This window comes from Mastigoproctus giganteus, chromosome 2 (genome assembly GCF_048544385.1).
Source record: "Mastigoproctus giganteus isolate SK-2022 chromosome 2, ASM4854438v1, whole genome shotgun sequence".
Taxonomy (NCBI): Eukaryota; Metazoa; Arthropoda; class Arachnida; order Uropygi; family Thelyphonidae; genus Mastigoproctus; species Mastigoproctus giganteus.
Genome location: NC_143576.1, coordinates 93,957,861 through 93,980,522, shown reverse-complemented (window position 1 = coordinate 93,980,522; position 22,662 = coordinate 93,957,861). Strand labels below are relative to the sequence as shown.

The 22,662-nt window shown below is 40.3% G+C and overlaps 1 protein-coding gene across 1 annotated transcript in view; it reads right to left on the bottom strand.

Moving 5' to 3' along the window:
- The window catches only part of LOC150089431 (CCN family member 4-like), a 121,498-nt gene extending 99,146 nt beyond the window's left edge, over positions 1-22,352 (bottom strand). Inside the window, exon 1 of the mRNA XM_090368587.1 lies at positions 22,058-22,352. Within this exon, the coding sequence (XP_090224713.1) occupies positions 22,058-22,267 (210 nt within the window). The 5' untranslated portion in view covers positions 22,268-22,352. The remainder of the gene's footprint in view (positions 1-22,057) is intronic.
- Positions 22,353-22,662: the final 310 nt, after the last annotated feature.

Genomic DNA, 22,662 nt, shown 5'->3' with positions numbered 1-22,662 from the left:
ACCATCTGATGGAAGGTATATAGCTGATTTCATTCTGGTAGCATTCAATGGAGTATAGTGACTCTTTCTATCCCCAATCTAAAGGGATGCTACTAAGATTTCATTTTTATATTCAAGTGTAAATTTCAAAATAAGATAATTGAACTTATTGACTTTACAAATAGAAAAATCTGTTTAATTTGAAGTGGAAAATTAAATCAACCACAATGTCTGCACCCCTTAATAAACTGAGCTTAGGAAAGGCTGCACGAAACAGCCATATAAGACGGTAAGGAGCGAAAGTGTATCATCTTAATGCGCGTGTCGGCTCAAATGGATATCGTCGCTGGAACAGCCGACGCTTGTGTGTGAATTCGAATCCAATGCGATGCAAAGCACGAACGTCTATTATAAGCGCGCTATTTTCATACGGAACTGTCGTTTAAAGCCGTCTTCCTGACGAGCGGTGGAAATAAAATACAGCGTCATAATTTGAAAGTGGTCCCGGAATAGCTTTTCAGACTCAAGTAACTTCTTTGTTTCCATCATTTCTCAGTCCATTGTTCCCCTCTCGTTTCGAAGCAAATTTCCGTTTCCATACTAAATTACCGTTAAACGTTCTCCGTTATATGTCACTTGAAGTTCTGAATGCAATAAGAGATTTTCGTACTCCGGTAATCTGCGGCTAGTATTGAAACGGCTTTGGTTAAGCGATGGATACATTTAGACGAATCCAACGGACCGGTTATGCTTCTCCCATTAAGATGACGTTGGCTAGCGACAAAACGATAACGGTTTAGTAAATACCCCCGCTAGTTTCGCTTTATTTGGTCTCCAAGTTAAACTACTCTAAGAGAAACGAAGCCAAGCCAACCAGCGTTCATTATATCGTCATGGCACGTGCCTCAAACGGCACAATAAACTCGGGATTAAATGGAACATAACAGCAGCGCAGACTTCAAGTATTTCTTTTTTCCATTCAGAGTTATTGCAAGATAGGTTTTTTTGTGTGAAATGAGCGTTTCTTAGCAATGCGATTTTTTTTTTTTCTAAGCACATATTTTCCCTTTTTCTTGATGCTTATTCTCTTTGCCTGAAACAAACACTTATGATGTTTTTAACGAGGAGAAACTTTGTAAACATGCACGCTTTCAATATGCCAATAAGGAGGAAAAACATTCATTCGAGTTCTTTGTAATGTTTAATAATTTGATACTTCTGGAATGATTTTTTTCCTCTTAATGGCAGAACTAATAAGGAATTCGCGAGCTTTGGTACATTTATCTATCCTTTCCCATTACTGGTAAATTGTGTTGACAATAAAAGTTGGTTAAAACCATCGTATTTCTTCAAGTCTAAAATGATTCCTTAACAGATATCTCAACAATAGTATAAATATATGCTGAATAGTGCGATTTGAAATAAAGCAGCAGAAAGTATCTTTATCTGAAAGGGAGGCAGCAAAGGAGGCGAGCAAAACCTTAGCCATAATTAGAAAGCAACCTTGGATTTATGGGAGGTTCCTATGAACTGGAGATCTGCGAATGTATCCCCCAATTCATAAACAGGGATCAAAAGGTGACACGAGTAATTATAGACCTGTCAGCTTAACATCTGTTTCGGGGAAAATAATGGAGTCACTGGTTAAAGAAGTAATGCAGGACCATCTGGACAGGAATGCAATTATACTGCAGTCACAGCATGGATTTGTTAAGGGGCAATCTTTTCTAACCAATCTGATAGGTTACGATGATGCAGTTACCAAGAAACTGGATGCAAAAATTATTTTTATATCAGATACTCATTTTAGGAATACTTTACTTTTGATACTGTTGCACATAAAGGGCTGTGTATAAATTGGAGCAATGTGACATTAAGGGCAAGTTGCTGTTATGGATTAAGGGATGGTTGAGTGGGAGAACATGGAGTGGTAATCAATGGGCACCGCTCTCCTTGGATTAATGTTATTAGAAGTTCCCCAGGGTTCAGCGTTGGGCTCATTGTCGTTTTCAATATTTATCAGTGATATTGATGAAGGTATATCAGGCCTAATGTCTAAGTTTGTAGATGATACAACGGTTGACAGTGTTGTTAACTACAGTAATAAAGGTATGTGTACTGGAACAAAATTTTAGAAAAATTGGGTCGATGGGCTGAGAAATGGCAGTTGAAGTTTAACATTGACAAATGCAAAATACTGCATATGGGTAGTAGTAATCCTAGAGTAACTTATCAACTGTGTGGAACTATACTCAGGGTAGTAGAAAATGAAAAAGACTTGGATAATTTTGCAGGCAGATATGGAATTTTCTGAGAAGTGCAGAAGCGCTGCAAGGACAGCTGCTGGGGTTTTGTCAAAGATATACATAAACTTTGCCAATAGGGATAAGGAGGTGATTATTCCTTTGTAAAAGGGAATAATCACCTCCACTGTATGCAATACTCTAGATGCGGCTTAGGCCGCATCTAGAGTACTGCATATAGGTTTGGAGGCCTCACTTTAGGAAGGAAGTAGATCTGCTGGAAAGGGTGCAGAGAAGACAACCATATTGGTAAAGGGAACAAAAGAGTGATCTTATCTAAAAAGGCTTAAGTTCTGCAAATTGCAGTGTCTGAAGACTAGACACCTGCGAGATGATCTAATTGAGGTCTTTAAGACTTTGAATGGTTTGAGCAAACTCAGTGCTGATAGAATTCTTTTCTCTTGCTGAGAATTCAAAAGTGAGGGGGGCATAAATTCAAGTTGAGGCAGGATAGATGTGCAGATATGATTTTCTGGGCCTTTTTATTAAGATTGTAGGGCCGAATAAAGAGAAAAGGAATATGATGGATCTTATACTACATCATGTGACTCATGCTCACCAGTTTGTGAGCATGAGTTGCCATTCATGCTCAAATACGCGTAAGTTGAGTTTGTGAGTGGCAACTCGTGAACACAAGTTTCCACTAAAAAAAAAAAAACGTTGCCACTACTTTTTGAACAGCCTTTGTAAATAGGCAGTGAGAATGACCTTAACGTCCCGTACTATAAATATATTAAGATACTTAAACCTATAATATATCTAAGTAATGGTACGAAATTTATAAAGCATTACAGCTTAAAGTACCTGTAATCTTCCGAGGAAGTCACTGTTTCAGGATACGACCGGCAACTCTGAATAACCTGTGCATGACGCTATTTCCTTGATGAACTCAACTTATAAGAAGAAATGTGATAAACCCAACTATCAACATCACTGCACAAATGCCGTGGCATGCGCACATTTTTTCCCTTACGCTATTGAGAATCACGTGCAAGTCAGCATTAGTCAATAACTACTGTAGTCTGTCTGTCTTGTTAACAATAATTGGGTGTATGCTCCGCACCTTCTGGGAACACAACAGCATTCCTGTGGGATGCGCTTTTATTTGTTGGTTGTTTCACAGTCTCGTGCCCTTTCATCATGGCTGCATACGAAACAAACACCCATCGAATCCCACACCTCGCATCTGTTAGGTTCCTAGTCGTCTGATTAGCTGCCTTTTTTCTTTCTCCCAAAGTACGATAGCGATCGTTAAGATAAAACTTGATCTAAGTAATTAAAGTAGGAGAAACTATTGCTTTTGGTGACCGTTGCATTCTTGCTTAATGTTCCGTTTATTTCTTTGATAGTAAGTTCGGTTCTTCATTAAAAACTGCGTACTTTGACCTACAAAGGATTTCGTTATGACCGGTTTATTATTACAATTGAAACTTGACAGGCCATTCTTTAAATAGAAATGAGGAACACAAAGTAACATGTGGCTTTTCAGTATCTATGCTCTTTTGCATGTTTTTTCACATCTAATTTCATGAATAATAGTATAGGGAAAATCTTTAACAGGAATAACTAAACAGGAAGTATCATTTGGAATTTCGGTCATATTTTCCTGTATTTTTGAGTGAGTGGTTTTTACTGCTCACAGTTGGTGGCTCACACTTCGCAGTTCTTGGTGAATATCTGCACTAAAGAATGCAGGGCAATTTGGGCATCCCCTCCCCCAAAAAAAGAATTTCAGCTAATATAATATATTTGTATGGGATCGTTCAAAACATTTGTATTTTTTGACTGCTCAAGAATTATGATAGGAGCTTTAAATTTTATGTGCAGTTAATAGAACGCATGTTATAATTTTATATCAAATGAAGAGAAAGAATAGCTACAACTATTAAAATTAAAAAAGGGCACAGTCGGAATTTAAAATTGGACTGTAACAATAATCATGCTGATAATTTTGGAACAACCATCATTAAACGTTGCTGATCAGTTTTATAATCGTAGAAGTTAGTTCTAATCTCAGACTTCTAATTGTATTCACTCTTGGTTGGCTGTTTGGCCAATTTGATAAAAATCCGCCTCCATCAATATTGACAAGTGACAAACGAGAGCTACCCACAGAATCCGTCACGGACCATCACAGAATATTTAAACCATCGCTATCTTTTCTGGTCTGAGCGATATTAAACATCGCAGAGCATTGACTGAGTCAGGAACAGCCCTGGAATCTTCCCAGACAGTCGTTAAATATAGAGATTTTAAGATATTTTTTTTATCAACAGTTGGCTTAAATGACTTCGTGTGAGGAAACACAATGTCACAAGTCAAAGGAAGCAGAAAAACGGGTTCTCGGATATTTTAGATGAATAGTTTAATGCGAAGACTCCAGCTCCAAAGTACTCAATACTAGTACCTGTCCGAGCGCTTGACTACTAACTAGCTTGTTAAATATAGCACACAAATATTTTTAAGGACGTTTTTGAAGTATGTCAAAATGATGTATGTATTTTTAGGGCATTATAGTGTGTGTGTGTGTGTGTGTGTGTGTGTGTGTGTGTGTGTGTGTGTGTGTGTGTGTGTGTGTGTGTAAGTAAGTAAGTAAGTAATTGGGTGGAGAGTGAAACCAGTAGGTAATTGGGTGAGGAGTGAAAATGAGAAGTTGATCGGGATAGTATGGATTGTTATGATGCGGAAAAGTTAGAAATATTATGGATATCATAAAATATTAAAACTGCTGAGGAATTTCTAAAATACTAAGTTCAATGACAATAACATGTATCGGACTAACCCAATAAACTTTTCATTTTCATCTCCCTTTATTGCCTACAAGAAGGGCTTTCAAGATTCCCTCTGTCCAGACAGTCACCACTGACAATATACACACACGTGTGTCAATTTGCATAAATTATATTAGAATCAGGTGTATTCTATCTATATTCAGTTTCAGAGACTACTATTTATCTTGCGCAGTACAGCAAATATGACGGCCAACAACAAGCATACATATTTAAATATGTATTTCTGTTGTTGCTATGTATTTATTCATTTTTACAGAATTTTTATAATCGCACAAAAACATTTTAATCAGAAACTTTCCAGGAATATCACTAGCTTGATGGGAAATCAGGCTCCCAGAAAACCAGAGTACAAGCCTTATATTCTTCATTCGTGTGGTTTTAACTTTTTGTTGACTATTTATTTCAACACCCATGGCTATTATGGTCTCCGAGGCAAGGAGCTATCAGTTTCTATCCTAAAATCTTTACCTAATTTCACTTCAATGTTCTGCAATATTGCTATATTGCTGAATATTTACCATTGGCCCTCTGAACGTTTTCTATACAAAATGAATTTATATAGGTCAAATATAAATGGGGTTGGTGGTGAGATTTCTTTAATTTTATTGACGTGTTTGATCAGAAAAATTCCTCTACTTCATTCCTCTGAGAGTTATAAATTTAGCTTCTTTATTGTCCTTTTGGAAATGATTATTTTTTTGTTTATTTGACTTGTTGAATTGGAAGTAATTCGCCTCGTAGACTTACTATTTATAGAAATCATCACTACATTGGATTTTATAAATAGTAAGTCCGCGAGGCGAATCAGATGAAAGCGAGAATTATTTTCAGCAATAACTGCTAATTTTCAAGGGATAAACTATTTCAATACACGATGATAAATATTTTATTAAATGAACATCACATGACAAACCTATACGAGGTTCTTGTTCACTTGCACCTAATATAAAGTTAGTAATGTGATGCTCATTTAATAAAATATTTATCGTCGTGTATAAGCGTTTGAATAGTTTCTTTAATAGTGGATGTCATTCGCGAAGGAAGAGTCTCATTTAAAGATATAATTAAAACTGTTAATTTGTTTTAAAAAAATGTTCATCATAGTTTATGTGCTTATCTCCTCTACAGCAGATAGGGCTTTTTGATACACTGTTCGTGAACATGTTCCGGTTGTTATTGGCATTATTGTTTGGCGAATTCCCTCAATTTCTCTTCTGCATGGAATCAAAACCTCTGCAGATCATTTTCAATCTTCTGAACACATTAAAATTATGGACAGATCCATGACTGATATCTCAAGCCCTCTGGCCACATCGACTATTCATTAGCTAGGATGCTCTTATTACTAGTAGTGAATGCTATGTTGTCTCTGGTGTTGTGCATTGCTCTTCGCGCATATAAGACAGCCAACATGCCCCATTGTTCTATAGAAGCAGCGTTTCCCAAACTGAGACCCCGCTGACCCATGGCATTCCGTAGACCAGTTCCTGGGGTTCCGCAAAACGGATCCTGTGGAACTGGCCAACTTATTCGTTCTATGTATAGCAAATTGATGACAAATAAAGTTGTTATATATCTATGTAAAAATAAGAATAAATTTCAGTTGTGTTAAACATAAAACTTTGAATTTTCTTTTCAGAAAACCCCGTGTTCATATATATATATATATATATATATATATATATATATATATATATATATACACACACAGAGAAACATATACATATATATAACGGTCCGCAAACTTTTTTTTTTATTTTTGAAGGGGTCCATAGATCTCAGTAGTTTGGGAACCACTGTATAGAAGCATTAGTACCAGTCACTAAATATGCACTTATGGCATCGCCTGATTTATATTTAGACGATCGAAATCTTGTTTTCAAATGATTCACTTTCGTATTTAGTATTAGAATTGGTAAATGCCGAAAGAAAGCTTATAAAGCATTAGCCAAAAAAAAAAAAAAAAAAAAAAAACTTCTCACTTCACCTGTCCATCCCCTACAATAATTTGTCTAGCTCTTCCTTGAATTTATTCGAGCTACCAATTCCACAACAGATGGAAGTTTGTTCCAATAAACAAACACTCGATATCTAAAGGTAAACTTCCGTACATCTATCCTACAATAATCCTTCCACCATTTGAATTTATGCCCCCTCATCTGTGTAGTCTGAGAAAGAGGAGAATCCCGTCAGCATTCAGCTTACTCAATAAATCCAAAGCCTTAAACACCTCAATCAGACCACCTCGCAAGTGCCTAAAAACTTTCAGTTCTGAAACCTTTCTTGGTACTAGCACTCTTTTGTTTCCCTTCACTAATCTCGTTGTCTTCATCTGTACCAGTTCCAGCAGCTCTACATCCTTCCTAAAATGAGGCCTCCAGACCTGTGTGCAGTGCTCAAGATGTGGCCTGACCACATCTTGTGCCCTGCTAGCAATGTTTCTGTATATTGTTGACAAAACCCCATGTGCTGTCCTGGCAGCATGTCTGCGCTGCTCAAAGAACTTCATATCTGACTACAGTTATCCCTGTTCTTTTTCATTTTCCTCTACTATGAGTGGAGTACCACATAGTTGGCACGTGTTTTCTATTCATAGGTATTTGCACGAAGAATGTATAATTCTACCAAATAGGGATGTTGATAAATTTCCGCAGGAAATTTATCAACAATGCGGAAAAGGCTCCTGTTCGATTCTCGTTGGTAGTCGAAGTTGGGAAATGTTTAAAAGGAAAGGGGGAAGAGCTTTGACGAGATTTTTTATCACATTATAACGTAGTTACTGTATCGCTTGCATGGCGGAGCAATATGGCCTTAGTTGCTAATGCTCCTAAAAACCAAATAACAACAGCAGCTTCCATGGGTTTCTGGTTTTTCATTCTGGAAAAACTGGAAATCTGAACATAGAATACGCGCAAATTGACAGGTAGTTACTATAGACTGATCCTCGTATTGTCTTTATTTGGTTACCTTCGTGTATTTTAAACATCCTAATGCAACGCGTAAATTATTTAAGTGGAAAGTCGAAAATGAAGACACAATTTGAAGTGAGTGCTGTCGTGAAATGTCTCTCAATTTTAAAATGCCATGTTTCCTCTTGTAGTTCACTCCGACAGGCATCAGGTTACTCGGCTCCTACATAAATTACTTAAGTGGCGTGCTGAATTTAGGCGTGGCAAAGCATCATAAGAAAACGCTGACCGTGCCAAGCCCCATCAACGTCAATAAATCCAAAGCCTTGAACACCTCACAGGGGACCCCAATTGACCAATTCTTAAAACTGCGCGACATTCTTGAGAAATATATGGCCAAGAAGACCAACAGAATCACTGCTGTCACTCGCACAGGCATTATTAGAATATGGTCGAAAATGGAGGGCATTGTTTACCACCTGCATACAGATAACGAGAAAATGTCGGCCAAATTAGACCTACTCACACAAGAACGGGAAAACAAAATGCTACAACGCCCCCGTTCTTTTACCGAGGCGTTGAGGAATGGCACTTCATCGCTCAACGAAGAGGTCCCTGTGCAAAAAAATACTATCAGGAAATCTGACAAAAGAACAGCTAAATCGCATGTTATCCTGGTGAAACCCACACAGGATACGCAACTAACAACTAGCGACGCAGTTAAGGATGTCTTAACCAGCAACCTCAAGGAGCACATGAAAACCCTAAAGATCAAAAGCATAAGAAAAACCAGGATGCCTGGTGTTATCATTGAAACGGATACTAGGGAGGAGGCACAAACTATACTAAAGAGTTCAGAAATCTCCAACATAGGACTGAAGGCAGAAACGCCAAAACGAAAAGGACCTTCCATTATCCTCTTCGGTCTGGACAAGAGTACTACTCCTCAAGAGCTAAAGGAGGAAATATACTACAAAAACCTTAGCGCGCATACAGCAGAGGACGACGTTGATGCTGACATTATACCAAAACATATCACGAAGTCTAAGTCAGCTGCTACAGTAAACTGGGTAGTCGAACTTTCCCCCAGAGCGTGGAAGGTTATTAGCCAACATGAGAGAATCTACATCGGATGGGGAAGCCACCGATTCAAGGAGTACGTTCCAGTTCCCAAATGTTTCAGGTGTCTGCAATTTGGGCACACATCGCACACCTGCAACCAACGGGTCCCAACGTGTGGTCACTGTACCCAGCAGGGACATGAGTTCAAAGACTGCCCTAAAAGGGAGGAACCAGCAGCTTGTGCAAACTGCAAACGGTCTAAAATACCCCACCTGCACTCAGGGATGCAAACTGCCCTGTATATATAAAATTTAAGGGAATATACCAAGACAGAACCAATTATGGATAGACGGTCCACCCAACCACCAACACAGAAGAAGCTGAATTTCTTGCAGATAAATGCACAGCATGCCAGAGCAGTGGTTGAACAAATTAAATTAAAAACAGAGGAAGAAAATATTGACATAATTATGCTCCAGGAGCCTTATGCCTACAAGGGTAAGGTCACAGGTTATCCAGCTTCATACAAAATCATTCAAGGTACTACAGATGCACCACGGGCCGCAATCCTAGTCAGTAACACTGAAATCTCTGTAACTAAAGTAGCTCCACTTTGTACATCCTTTAGTGCCTGTGCTCAAGTTCTTACTGCCATGGGATCCTTACATCTGCTCTCACTCTATAGCAGACCTGGTGAAGACATCTCAATTGCGATCGCCATAATACAAACAGCACTTGACCTTCTCCCAGGGGGTAAGCTACTCATAGCCATGGACGCGAATTGTCGTTCTCCCCTGTGGCATAGTCAAACACCTGATCGTACGGTCACTCGAAATGGGGAGGAACTTGAAAACTTCATCCTTGCCTCCAGACTACAAGTACTCAACCAGCCTGGAAATCTCCCCACATACAGTAGCACCCTCTGGGAAAGTACCATCGACATCACCCTGACCACGCCGACTATTTCTGGAAAGTTCAGCAAGTGGAAGGTTAATGAAGCATGGACCACTTCTGATCACAGAGCAATCACCTATTCTCTTGGCCGCTCCGTGGATCGTATTCCCCCAATACCAAGGGATGTAGTGCGATTCTGCACAAAGAAAGCTGACTGCCCACGCTTTCAAGCCGAACTTGTAAGAAGACTTCATGAAGATTCTTCACAACTGAATCACATCACCTCTGAGGACTGTGCAGTTTCCCTCTCCAAGACCATCAAAGAGGCCTGTGCTATGGCAATCCCCAAGAGAAGGCCCTTCAAAAACGCAGTCCCTTGGTGGAATGCTGAACTACAAGATATGAGGAAGAGAGTCCACCAAGCTCGTAAAACTTTTCAGAGAGCCCGTGCTCACCTCCCACCCTTGGAGGTCGAAGCCGCAAAAGACAGTTACCGATTCTTAAGGAACAGTTACACTACCATGATTGGACGCTGCAAAAAAGCCTCATGGCAGAATCTGGTCTCGATCACAGGAAATGATAACCCCTGGGGAGTTGTCTATCGTATCGTTGTGAACAAACTCCCTAGAGGTGAAGTCCTCAGTACAACTGTAAAACCTGATGGTTCTTCCACCTTCACGTGGGAAGACTCTGTCCATAACATGCTAAATGCCCTTTTTCCAACAGATGATGCACAGCTAACTGAAGAGCAACTACAGATTGTTACCGCTAACGATTCTTATACAACAGAAAATACTGAAGAACCATTTACAAATGACGATCTAAAAGCTGCACTGGACAAAACTAAAGAAAATAAAACTCCTGGCAATGACCTCCTGGAGGTGGATGTTATCAACAAATTTGCAACCTACTTCCCTAACACCATGCTCGCCACTTTCAACAGATGCCTAATGGAAGGCCACTTTCCTGCTATCTGGAAGGAGGCATGCCTTAAACTCATCTTGAAGAACCCAGACAAACCACCTGAAGAGCCAAAATCTTACAGGCCAATTGCTCTCTTGCCAGTCCTAGGCAAACTTCTGGAAAGGCTTCTCCTCAGCAGGTTGTCAAAATGCTACTCTAAAGAAAACCTCATTTCTCCACTTCAGTACGGTTTCAAAGCTGGTTGCAGCACTGAAGATGCTCTAAATTAATATCTACTGTTTCAAGCACTCAAGGCAAGTATGTGCTAGCCATCACAGTTGACTTTGCTGGAGCGTTTGATCGGCTGTGGTGGCCAAGTATTCTCAGAAGACTCCGACAAGCCAAAGCACCGCTCAACCTTTATAGCTGTGTCAAGGAGTACCTGAGACACCGCACTGTCCATGTTAGTACCAGGTACGAGTCTGTCACTAGCCAGGTCTCCCGAGGCTGTCCCCAGGGCTCGGTCCTGGGGCCCTTCTTTTGGTCCATCGTCCTGGACAAGTTCCTTGGGATGGACTTGGGGATGACTCAACCCCTTGCGTTTGCTGACGATTTGGTTTTGGTGGTGCATGGTGACACAAGAGCTGATTTAGAGGAGAAAGCAAATTGTGCACTAACTAAGCTCCAGGATTGGACAGCCATTCACCGACTAAAGATCTCGGGAGAGAAAACCAAATCTATATTGCTCAAGGGAACGCTTCAACTACGAAGACCACCGGTTATCAAAATTGACAACACCTCCATAAAATTATACCCAGAAATCAAGTATTTAGGAATCGTCTTAGATATGAAGCTAAATTTCCATGCTCACTTGAAATATATGTCACAGAAAATAAAAAAATACTCGGCCATGATCATCCGTATAAGCCGTGCAGACTGGGGCCTTAAGCGCCGGGCTCTGGCCCTCATCTATAATGCCATATTTGTGCCAATAGCTTGCTATGGAGCCTCAGTATGGTGTACTAGGGCCTCCCTCGACCGAAATCGCCGTAAACTAGACTCCATACAGCGTTCTATGCTCCTTGCCGTAACAAGGGCGTGCCGTACAGTAAGCACCCCAGCTCTGCAGGTGCTAGCTGGATGTATACCCCTACACCTAGAGGTAATAAGAAGAGGATTATATCAACGATTAAAGAAGAGTATTCCCACCGAAACAGCAGGCATCACTCTTAACCTTGATAACAACCCCAAACAGGAAAGGAAGAGAATCTCCGAAATTATGTACAGGACCTGGCAAGAGACATGGGACACCACCAACAAAGGATTGATAACCAAAAAGTTCATTCCCTCTGTGAACCTCATCAGTCCAAAGCCTCCTCCCTGGTACTCACCAGGCCTCCATACTACATTTCTATTTACAGGTCACGGACCCTTTAAAGCGAAGCTAACATCCCTAGGCATAGAAGAAGATCCGCTGTGTCACTGCGGGGATGAAGAAACGTGGGATCACGTGATGTATGATTGCCATGAATATGATGAGTTCCGGCTAAGGTTTGCCACTAAAATGCAAGAAAATCCCCGAAATTGTGAGCACCTGATTATAATGGACGAGCAGCGCTATGTCGCCTTTACAGAGTTTGCGCAGTCTGTCTTCACTGCTAGACGGGTTAGGCACCCAAACACCACCCATTGAAGATCAAAGTAAGAAACTTCCTGGATATGACAGTCCTCTCAGGAAAAGGGAAAAAAAAAAAAAAAAACACTCCTTTCTTCCTTCGTCCCAGGAGTGACAGAACCTACACCAGCACAGCTCAGCTGCTGCCTTTAGGCCTCCCTAGCCACGCTCTCTTGCGTGGTCCTTTGCCTCCACTCCCTGGCGGGAGGGGGAGTTCATCCCTGGTGTCCTCCCCCCTCGCCACCCCTCTTTTTCACTCTGGTGGGGCATGGGCCTGCTCCACTGACTTGGGGGTCATCTTCCCTATGGACCCCGTATCTCTGTCTTTTCCCCCCAGTCTTCAGTCTCCCTCCCCTTCTCTAACTTACAACTAGTGTCTGAATCAACTCCAAATTGTGTGAGCCCTACATCCAAAAACTTAACAACATCAAATCGCCCAACTAGTACTCCCTTTGTTTTGGCTGACCCCTATCTATAGCGTGTTTTTTTTTTTTTTTAAGGTCCTTGCCACTGAAATCTCAGGAAATTAGGTGGCAGGACCTGCCAGAGTAAATAACTAAGTAGTGTACCTGGTCTGCCTCCACGGGGCGGAGTGGGGCAACGTTGGGTCCCATTAGGGGCCCAGCGGCTAAATGACCAGATGAACAACGGTACACGACACTACACAAATACAAAATCCATATACTTTTAAACCTCTGGCATTGACAGTGTTCTGTTTCACACCCTCAATGTATAGCACGCGGAGATGGGGGGAACCCCTGGTACCGTTTGACACTAAACACACTCTACACTCTACACACACACCTCAATCAGATCACCTCGCAAGTGCCTAGTCTTCACACGCTGCAACTTTCAGAACTGAAACCTTTCTTGGTACTAGCACTCCTTTGGTTCCCTTCATTAATCTCGTTGTCTTCCTGTGTACCAGAGGAAACCGTAGGGACAATATTGACATTTCGCATTTTAGTACACGATGAATGTTAACCTATCGTTTAATAGCTAAAAATGCGTTTGCCTGAAAGAATCCAGAAATTATGACAGTTGTAAAGTCCTTCACATTTCAGAGGAGTACTATTCCAATCCAGAGGATATTTATCCGTGTAAGTCACATGGGATAAAGCGTTGCTTTAACATTTCCTGAAAACATAGCTTGGGAACTTTCATCGTTTCTCCATTTGACGAAATTTTGTTTATTTGGTTTGGTGGGAAAAATAATTTCGTCCAATTTCAGATGCTGAAGGAATCCTGTTTCTTTGGTTAGGAGTAACCATCATTGGGGAACGTACTTTACTCGATTAATAGAGAAAACTGTTGTCATTGCGAGTGTTCAGTACGTAATGCTTATTTGGAATGTTTGTTTTTGAGGATTGCGGTTGTTTAGAACAAATAGGTAAGCGGCTGAGGTAGTGAGAAATCATTATTTGGGGTCTGGAGCTTTCAGACTACAAATAATGATTGCGTATAAATCCACGGTCGGTTTATCTGTTTTACTGAATGAAAAACTCGATTTTGATGAATATAACTATGTAACCGGGTTGAGACTGACCAATTCGCCCTCGCGTGAAAATAAAACAAAACGTCCCAGCGCCTCAAACGGAGTTGAAGAAGGGCGGTTGTTGTTTTTCAGTCGGAACAACCTACCAAACTGAAATATTAAAAGAGTGATTTTTTTTTTTTTTTTTTTTTTTTTTTTGTTTCGGATAGCATTGATCTTTGGATCATCAGTAGTCAAAAATGTGATTCAGTTTTAGGAATACTTTCATAAATAAACTGTTTTATCGAATAACCGTTGCAGATTGAATCGCATTTATGACCAGTGATGAGAAGTGCGTTCATTTCAGGTGACCGATTTTTATTTCTTAAATTAAATGAAATTTTCATTTCCGGTGATTAATAGATATGAAAATTAATTAGTAATTGATAATTAGTAATATCTAAAAATAATAATTGTTTTCATTTCGCAGTACGTACCTCACAATGTGATATTCATTCCACTTTTTGCAATTGAAATGCAACACTTATTTCTTGCTTCCGCTGTGATTAATATATATATATATATATATATATATATATATATATATATATATATGTGTGTGTGTGTATATGTTTGTGTATATTTTTTATTTATTTACAAAAACAACAAGCGGCCCTAGCCAGAAACTGGCAAATCCATACGCTATTTACATACATATTATATACATAGAATCATGTTAATTAACAATGTCATATGTGTAATGTAACATATTTACACTGCAAATCACATCACGCAGCTAATCAGAAGTATTAATTGTGGCACAGGAGCCACAAGACAGCAGTCTTTTTCTGTCCTAGGAAGAACGAAAACCGCACCCACTGGAGGGTGCTACCTAATCCCGTACCCAAACTGGGGTACCAGCCAAAAAAAAAAAAAAAAACAGATGGCAGGTGATATCAGCTTTAAGAGATATCGATCAGACAGGTGTTAGGTTGGTTCCTTGTTGTTGATATGTTGATAGACGTGAGAAGAGTTGCTTTCTTTTGGTGAAAACAGCAGAGCAGAATTGTAGAGCTGAGAACGATTGAGAATTTTCAGTCAGCGCCACTTCATCTCCTTCAGGGAAGTTGCTGACAGCAGCTTGTAGTTTAGATCTGTCATCGTGCTGCAGCGATACAGAATATGCGTCCAGGTTTCCTCAGCATCACACAAGCAGAGATTGGTGTCAGACAAGCCAAACTGAAATAGTTTGGGGTTGATGGAGCCGTGCCCAGTAAGTATATACGATGCTGTTAGGCTGGGAGAAAACCATTGGTGGGCGGTCTTGTTGAGAGGGAAGGTAACTGTAGGAACAAAAGAGCGGGTGACTTGACCAGTAGTACTGGAATCCCATCGTGATTGCCACACACTGATAAGTTCATTCCAGATTCTCCGTTTCTCGTCTTTGATGTTAGCAGTTAAGTTGCATGAGATGCCGAGAATCTCGCCGGGAACTCCCTGCTTTAGACGATAGCATAGTCCTTGGAAGATGACATGCAGGTCTAGTGGTAAGACTCCAGCAATGACCTGCAGATCAGCAGAGGACACTGTCCTGCAGGCCCGGAGCATGGCAAGCAGCATAATCCGTTGAATGGAACTTGACCACTTGATTAGCTCAGAAAGAGTTGTACTGGCTGATTGTTTTAGTTAAAGACGCGATCGACCTGGAATTAGAAGAACCAAATCATCGGCAAAGGCAGAGATATTGTCAGGTTTTTGCATGAGCCAGCTGTCCAAAACTATGTTCCAGAAGAGGGGTCTCAGAACTGATCCATGGGGGCATCCTCTTGAGATGGTCCTTGAAAGAGAGTGCTGTTTCGAGATTACTTAGATGAGTCTATTTTCGAAGTAGCTTCTAATAACTTGGACCGTTTGCTGAGAGCACTTGGCTTTGGTAAGACGATTGACAGCGCTCTCCCACCAGAGAGAATCGAAAGCTCCCTCGAAGTCAACGAATATGGCCATTTCATATTTAGCCCTCGAAGCTGATATGTGGTTAACTAAAGAGACAAAGGCGTCTTCACAGGATTTTCCTTTCTTGAAGCCAAATTGGGATGGAGACATTAAGTTTTGACTTTCAATTAAATCTGCTACTCTGGGTGCTAGCAGTCTTTCAAATAATTTGCCAAGGTTTGCCAAAAGAGAGATGGGTCTGTATGCTTTGGGATCAGATTTATGTTTGTTCGGCTTGTGAATAATTTTGATCAAAGCTACCTTTCAGAGATTACGAAATATCCCCTCAGTAAGACATTTGTTATACATAGAAGTATTTCTGGAAAGATTTCGGCAAATTTGATAATTACAGCATTTTCCACAAGGTATAAACCTGGACATTTATGGATTTTTATTTTGCTTAGGGAAGAGTGAAGGGATCCGTTTCATATGAGGAATGGTAGGTTGAGTTGCTATTCCTAATAGATATTTGTTCTGAAGTTTCTGTGGTGAGATCGTCCAGGGGAAGCAAGCGATCCAGGATGGCGTTAACTGAGTTATTCCAGTTAGTGGTTTTGTGTCGTTGTTCACTACAGTGTTGAACACTTCATGAGATTGAAATTTGTTTTTGCTAATTTTATATAATAGACCCCAGGGATCAGAATTTCCTGTGAACCTGACGCTTCGCCTAACACTCAGAAAGCCCTGTGATTAATATAATAAGAGAATAGTAATAATTCATAATTTCTATATACACTAAAAGTACAGAATTCATGGGATACCTAGTTCCTGGGAAACGCGACGCTGTTACCCCGGCGCCTCCGTATCCAGGCGAGCAGGAGCAGCAGTGCGTAGCACACGCTTTTTGATTAGACCGGGGTTCGAGCCCGTGCCCACGAAATACGGAGGATGCGGAAAAGTCAGGGAATGACCACCGCATATTCCTGGAGCAATATGGCCTTAGTTGCTAATGCTCCTAAAAACCAAATAACAAAAACAAAGAAAAACTGCTTCACGTAGACGGCAATTCGATGTCAGTATGGATACGCGAGTTACAGACTTTGAAAGAGGGGTGATAGCGGGTGCCCTACTCATGGGGCACTCTATCGCGGAGGTGGTACAGAAATTACACTTTTCCCTTTCGACAGTATCAAGAGTGTATGGGGAATACGCCATTTCCGAAATAACATCTCATCGTAGACAGCGCGCAGTGGCCGGAGAAAAGTGGTGGATGAACGTGGCCGTCGACGTCTCTCTCGCATTGGTTTAGCCAACCGGAGAGAAATAGTGGCACAAATCAACGAGGGAGTTGCCAGAAACGTCTCCACCAAGACCATCAGGCGATCATTAACCGCAATAGATTATGGGAGCTGCTGACACACCAGAGCCCATTGCTAACACACAATACAGAACTCTACGCCTCAACTGGGCGAAAGAACATCGGCACTGGACCATGGATGATTGGAGAAGACGGGTCTCCTGGAACGATGAGTCCCGTTTCCAGTTATTTCGAGCGGACGGGAGAGTGCGTATCTGGCGGAAACCGCACGAAGCTATGCATTTGTTCAGACAAATGCATAGCACGAAGCTATGCATTTATCTGAACGGTCTAGGTTACGTGCCTGTCCTTGCAGACCATCTGCATCCCGTCACGGCCATCGTGCATCAACATGGCAATGGACTCTTCCAGCAGGAAAATGTCCCACCAAGCCGTGGTGACTAGAACATGGTTCCTCGTTCAACGGACATGATCCCTGTGGAGAATCTTTGGGATGTTGTGGACAGGTCCGTTCGAGCTTTGGATCCTCCACACGGGAATGTGACGGCATTATGAACAGCGGTGCAGCAAGCATGGTGAAAATACCACCTGTGGAACGTGTTCGTGAACTAATGGACTCAATGCCTCGCTATGTGACTGCCCTTATCCTGGCGAAATGTGGGCCAACCCGTTACTAGGTCTAATTTTGTCCACTGGAAGTTTAGTTATTACATGCGCATATGCATGAGGGTGCATAATTACACATGGTTTGAGTGACCGTGGTTCAAACCCGCGTGAGTGCTAAATGCAGCGCAGTTTCTCTCTGTTTTATGAACTTCTGAGACCCTGTGACCATCGCGAAGTATAAACAGGAAATTTATTTATTTATGGTTTTTAGCATGATGAAGACAACAGGTGCTATACATATATACCCATTATTTACACATAATATACTTTTATGCGTGTTCGGAGATGCCTAAAAACTATATTATGAGGAATATTTGATTTACCGTATATGACTTTTTACTCAACGCTTGTAAACTTATGAATGCATTTGAGATGGTTGGTTTTGATCCGTTTTACTGTGGCATCAAGATAGCCGCGAGGGATCGGTGTATTGTCTGTAAATCTGCTTGTTTTCAGGATTTAAACCCCAGCTGGCTCTTCGCCTTAAGGAGCTTCTCTCAAGAATTCAAACCGTATCATTTTAATGAATAGCGGTGGAGTAGATTAGCATAAGCAGGTCAGTGGTGTGAGGATTACAGCTGAGTGAGGATTACAGGTGAAGATGTGTGATCAGTGCAACGTTTTCTTGTCTTGTAGTCTTATAGATTTCTTGATGGGGCACTACTCTTGTTATTTTGAAGTTCAAGGGGTGCAAAGAACTCCACTGAAGGAGGATTAAATAAATATGTAGTTCTTGAGACTTGGACACGTCCTTTTTTCATCCAACACTACTAAAAAACTTCCGCTAGTTGTGTGCAGTGATTTGGCAGAGAAAATATAACTTTTAAGAATTTTATTGAAAAGCTAACTAGGGATCATATTCTTTTGATTGTGCTGTAAATGAGATATAATAATTTACACATTTATGAACCATATGTAAGCGTATTCTCCTCTTCATTGATTTGATATCGAGAAATTGATTAACAAATGGTAAATGCCTTTTTTGAGAATTTGTAAAGCTTCTTATTTCGAACAGTATGGCCGGAATTAATACTTAAACTGAATATTTTAAAGTCAGGGAGAAAGAACAATTTTAGAGGGCACATCTTCGGCATAGTTTCATAAGCGCCCCCACACAATCAATTTTGTCCCATTTGTTTCGGCTGAAGTCAGAAAAGAATTTATGAAGAACTGAAGATGTTGCTTGTTTGTCATTCGATATTCGCGTGCTTCAGTGGGTATTGGATTTAGCCTGGTGACAAAAGGCGTTGTCAGGAAATACATGAGATTACATAGAAGTTCGCCAAATTCCAAAACGAAGTATGGTTACTTCTGTCGACACTGGATTCGCCACTCTTATATATGAGTGTCTTCCTCATTTCAAATATGCTTTCTCCATCTCGGCTACTGTGCTACCCCACTTAACATTTGACATCCGAACCATCGTAGGATCTATCGGAAATGCCATTTCCGATTTTCGTCCTTAGTGATTTTGAATTGAGACCGATCCTTGCTTTTCTTGTTCGTTGTCCTTCAGTTCATGTTGATAGATTCAATTAAAACGAATTGACGAGTTCCGAAGCTAAACGTATCGTCCCTACTTTTGAGAAGTTATTCCGCTTGCATCTTTTCACATGGCTGCATTCCTTTCAACCCCATAAAGTATCACAGGTGGATTCCAGCAGTCAGAAACGTATTTTTCAACTCGCTGAACACGCACAAAGAATTTCAGAACATCAGGGAAAAGGAGATTTTTATTTTAAACAGATTTTTCTCTTTTCATAGAAGGAATAGAATCACTCAAGCTTTAAGCGAAAGTTCTAGAAACGCACAAAACTAGTGGATATTTTTAGTTCTCAGCATTTAGTTTTCTTTGTATACTTGCTTCCGGTGTCTTAATTCTTTCTCCTTTTCGCTATTTCCTCCAGCATCTTTTCTGAATGAAAACATAAGTTAATTTACATATTTCATTCAATAGAATAAACGATTTGGCATAATAACCTGAATTAATATCGAATCATGATTAAAACACCTTATCTGATTAAAATTCTAAGTGGAATCGTAGGTTAATGAGTTGAATAAAATGAAGATATCAAAAGACATGCAACTGTAGTAAAAAAATGGAATGGAAAGAAATACTTGCTACTTAAAATAAAGAAAAATATCACATTATTTCAAGACAAGAGGGCGCACACATCCCCGTTTCTCATATGAAACTTAAGGTCAATGTTTGATGGTATTCATGACTCTTATGCACAGCTCATTGACCAAAGAGTGGATGGAGAGGATTAACTGGTTGAATTTTTGACTGAAATATTAACAATATCACGCACATCTCCGGGTAGCTTAGAATTACGTCACGCTAGCAATGGCCTGATTGCCGGTTGGTGTGTTAATCTCTCATATTTGAAGACTTCTCAGTCTCCACTCTTCGGTCTTCTTCCTTGTGAAGTTCTTAAGGGTGTAATGATGCTATTCTCATTACTTTTCTACAGTCGTTTCTAGAGTCGTTTACCGGTGCTGCTGCGATTATGTAAGCGTCACATTTATAAATATCTAACTAGCGTCCGGTATGGCTCTAATGGCCTGCTAGCTCATTATCCATTGGACACACAATAAACGTAAAATGAAACAGAGCCATACGAAGAAATTTAAGTTATTCCCACTAATTTAGCTTCTTTCTTTGACCTCTTGAAAGAGACCACGCCCGAATCCATATTTGAAATTAAATAAGGGTGGTCAAGTGTGAGAGGGACAGGGTTAGCATACATAAGCACGTTTACATATTTCAACGAAACATGGGTAAAAGTTTACAACGTAATGTGGCTGAAGCTGAGATTTCTTTGTATTGGATTTCGATCTTTTTTTTAACAGAACTCTAGCTTCACTTGCTGGTGTGGCTGTCTTACGTTATTTTCACCATAAATCACGTTTCATCCCATTTTGGGAAACAAAGTTGTAAATACTAGAAAAATTCCATATATTTTCCTCAATAGGATATCATTCCTTAAAGACAACTTCTAACCATATAACGAGAATTCTTATTAATAAAAGACATCCATTTTAAAATGAGGACAATTTTGTCACGAAATATGTTACTAAAAAAGAGTTCTTTGTCCATTTATTTATTGTTTGATATATTTAATTAATTAATTAAATAAATATATATGCTTAATTAAATATATATCTAGTAACCAATCAAGAATTTGGTGATGTATTTAGTGACAATATGTTATAGAATAAAGTTATAGCATCATTTTTCTTATGTTCTTTTCTTACCTCCTCGCACTCTGGACCATCATCATCACATTCGCAGTTTTATATTCCAGTTTTGTATGACAGGAAGATGTTTATAGTTTCAAATCAGTGTTTGACTTGAATATCTAAAGATTAGATTCGAAAAGTAAATTCTATCTATATTTTTGACATCATTAATACTATATCGCAACAGATACATTGAAGATTCATTTCCACACTTAAAAAAAATCGTGTTCTTTCCTGTCCAGCGTCCCGTGCATATTCCGTATCATGTGCTCCAGCGAACACGCTGATCACCCTATACTGGCAATATCATTTTCGTGGGGTCGATAAGCGATAAAATGCGATCTCCGAGGCCTGACCTTTAACGTAAAGTTAGTGAGTGAAAGACACTGTTCGAAGTGACACGCTAGTAATAAAGCCGGCCGTATTGAACACTCTCAGATAGCCATGCAATGCCCACCAGCAGCGAGATGTGGAGAAAATCCCATTGTATTCTTTCGAAAAGGAAAAAAAAAGTGGGAATAAAATAACCTTCCAGGTTTGGAGAATAAAGACACGGTGAATGAGTGAAAGAAAGGATATCTGTAATCGGTAGGGTAAGGAGAAATTCTTTTATGTTGCTTTTCTTTCTTTTGACAGAATGGGAGGAGGCACGATCGATGAGAATCTATTCAAAGTAGAAACAAAAACACAGTTAGTGGATATTTCATAAGGGTGCTTTGTATCGAAGCAAACGTACCTTTCTATAAGTTTCCAATAAACAGATTCTGTAGTAAGTAACCCTCTATCCTATTATGTCTTCATTTTCTACTGCCCACGTGCTTTTCAATTGCACATCTACAGAGAGATGTCGACGATCTAATACACCCTCGCTTACAAGGTAATAAAACAAAGAGTACAACTCACTCACCTGTCCATAGGGGTTCGAATGAGGATGACTTAGACGGTAGTCTTCGCAGTGGAAACAGGGGGCTCTTTGATTCACCACGACGCCGAAGCCGACACTAAGAAACAAGAGGACGACACTAATTCTCGGAGAAAGATTCGAAAGTGGCGCCGCGAGGAAGTGGCTGGAGATGTGCTGCAGTGTAAATTTCAATTGAATGGCGAGTTTTCCCATTTCAGTTGCATCCAGGACTCACTTCGTCGGGAGCATCGTCGTGTGAGGGCTGCCGGTTGCCAAGTTACCGATCTGAGCGAGGAGGAGCGTGCACTCGCTGCCCGAAATCGGCAACTTTCTGTCATCAGTTGCACACCAGAATACGTCACGTCTCGTTGGGTGGTGACGTCAGCAGGCGGTGAAAGACTGCCATTCAGAGAGCTTAACCTCGTCTGAGGAAAGCTATGGAATGTAGTTCTTGCTGAAGGTCGACCGCGATGGTTGAATAGAGCTTGCCTTAAAGATTTGTGAAAGTGGATTGCATTAAGTTTGGCTATCATAGTTCGGGTTGGTACAGAGAGAGGGAAGAAACGAACTTAAGTGAAATTAGATTGAACAGAATTCCGGCGAGAACT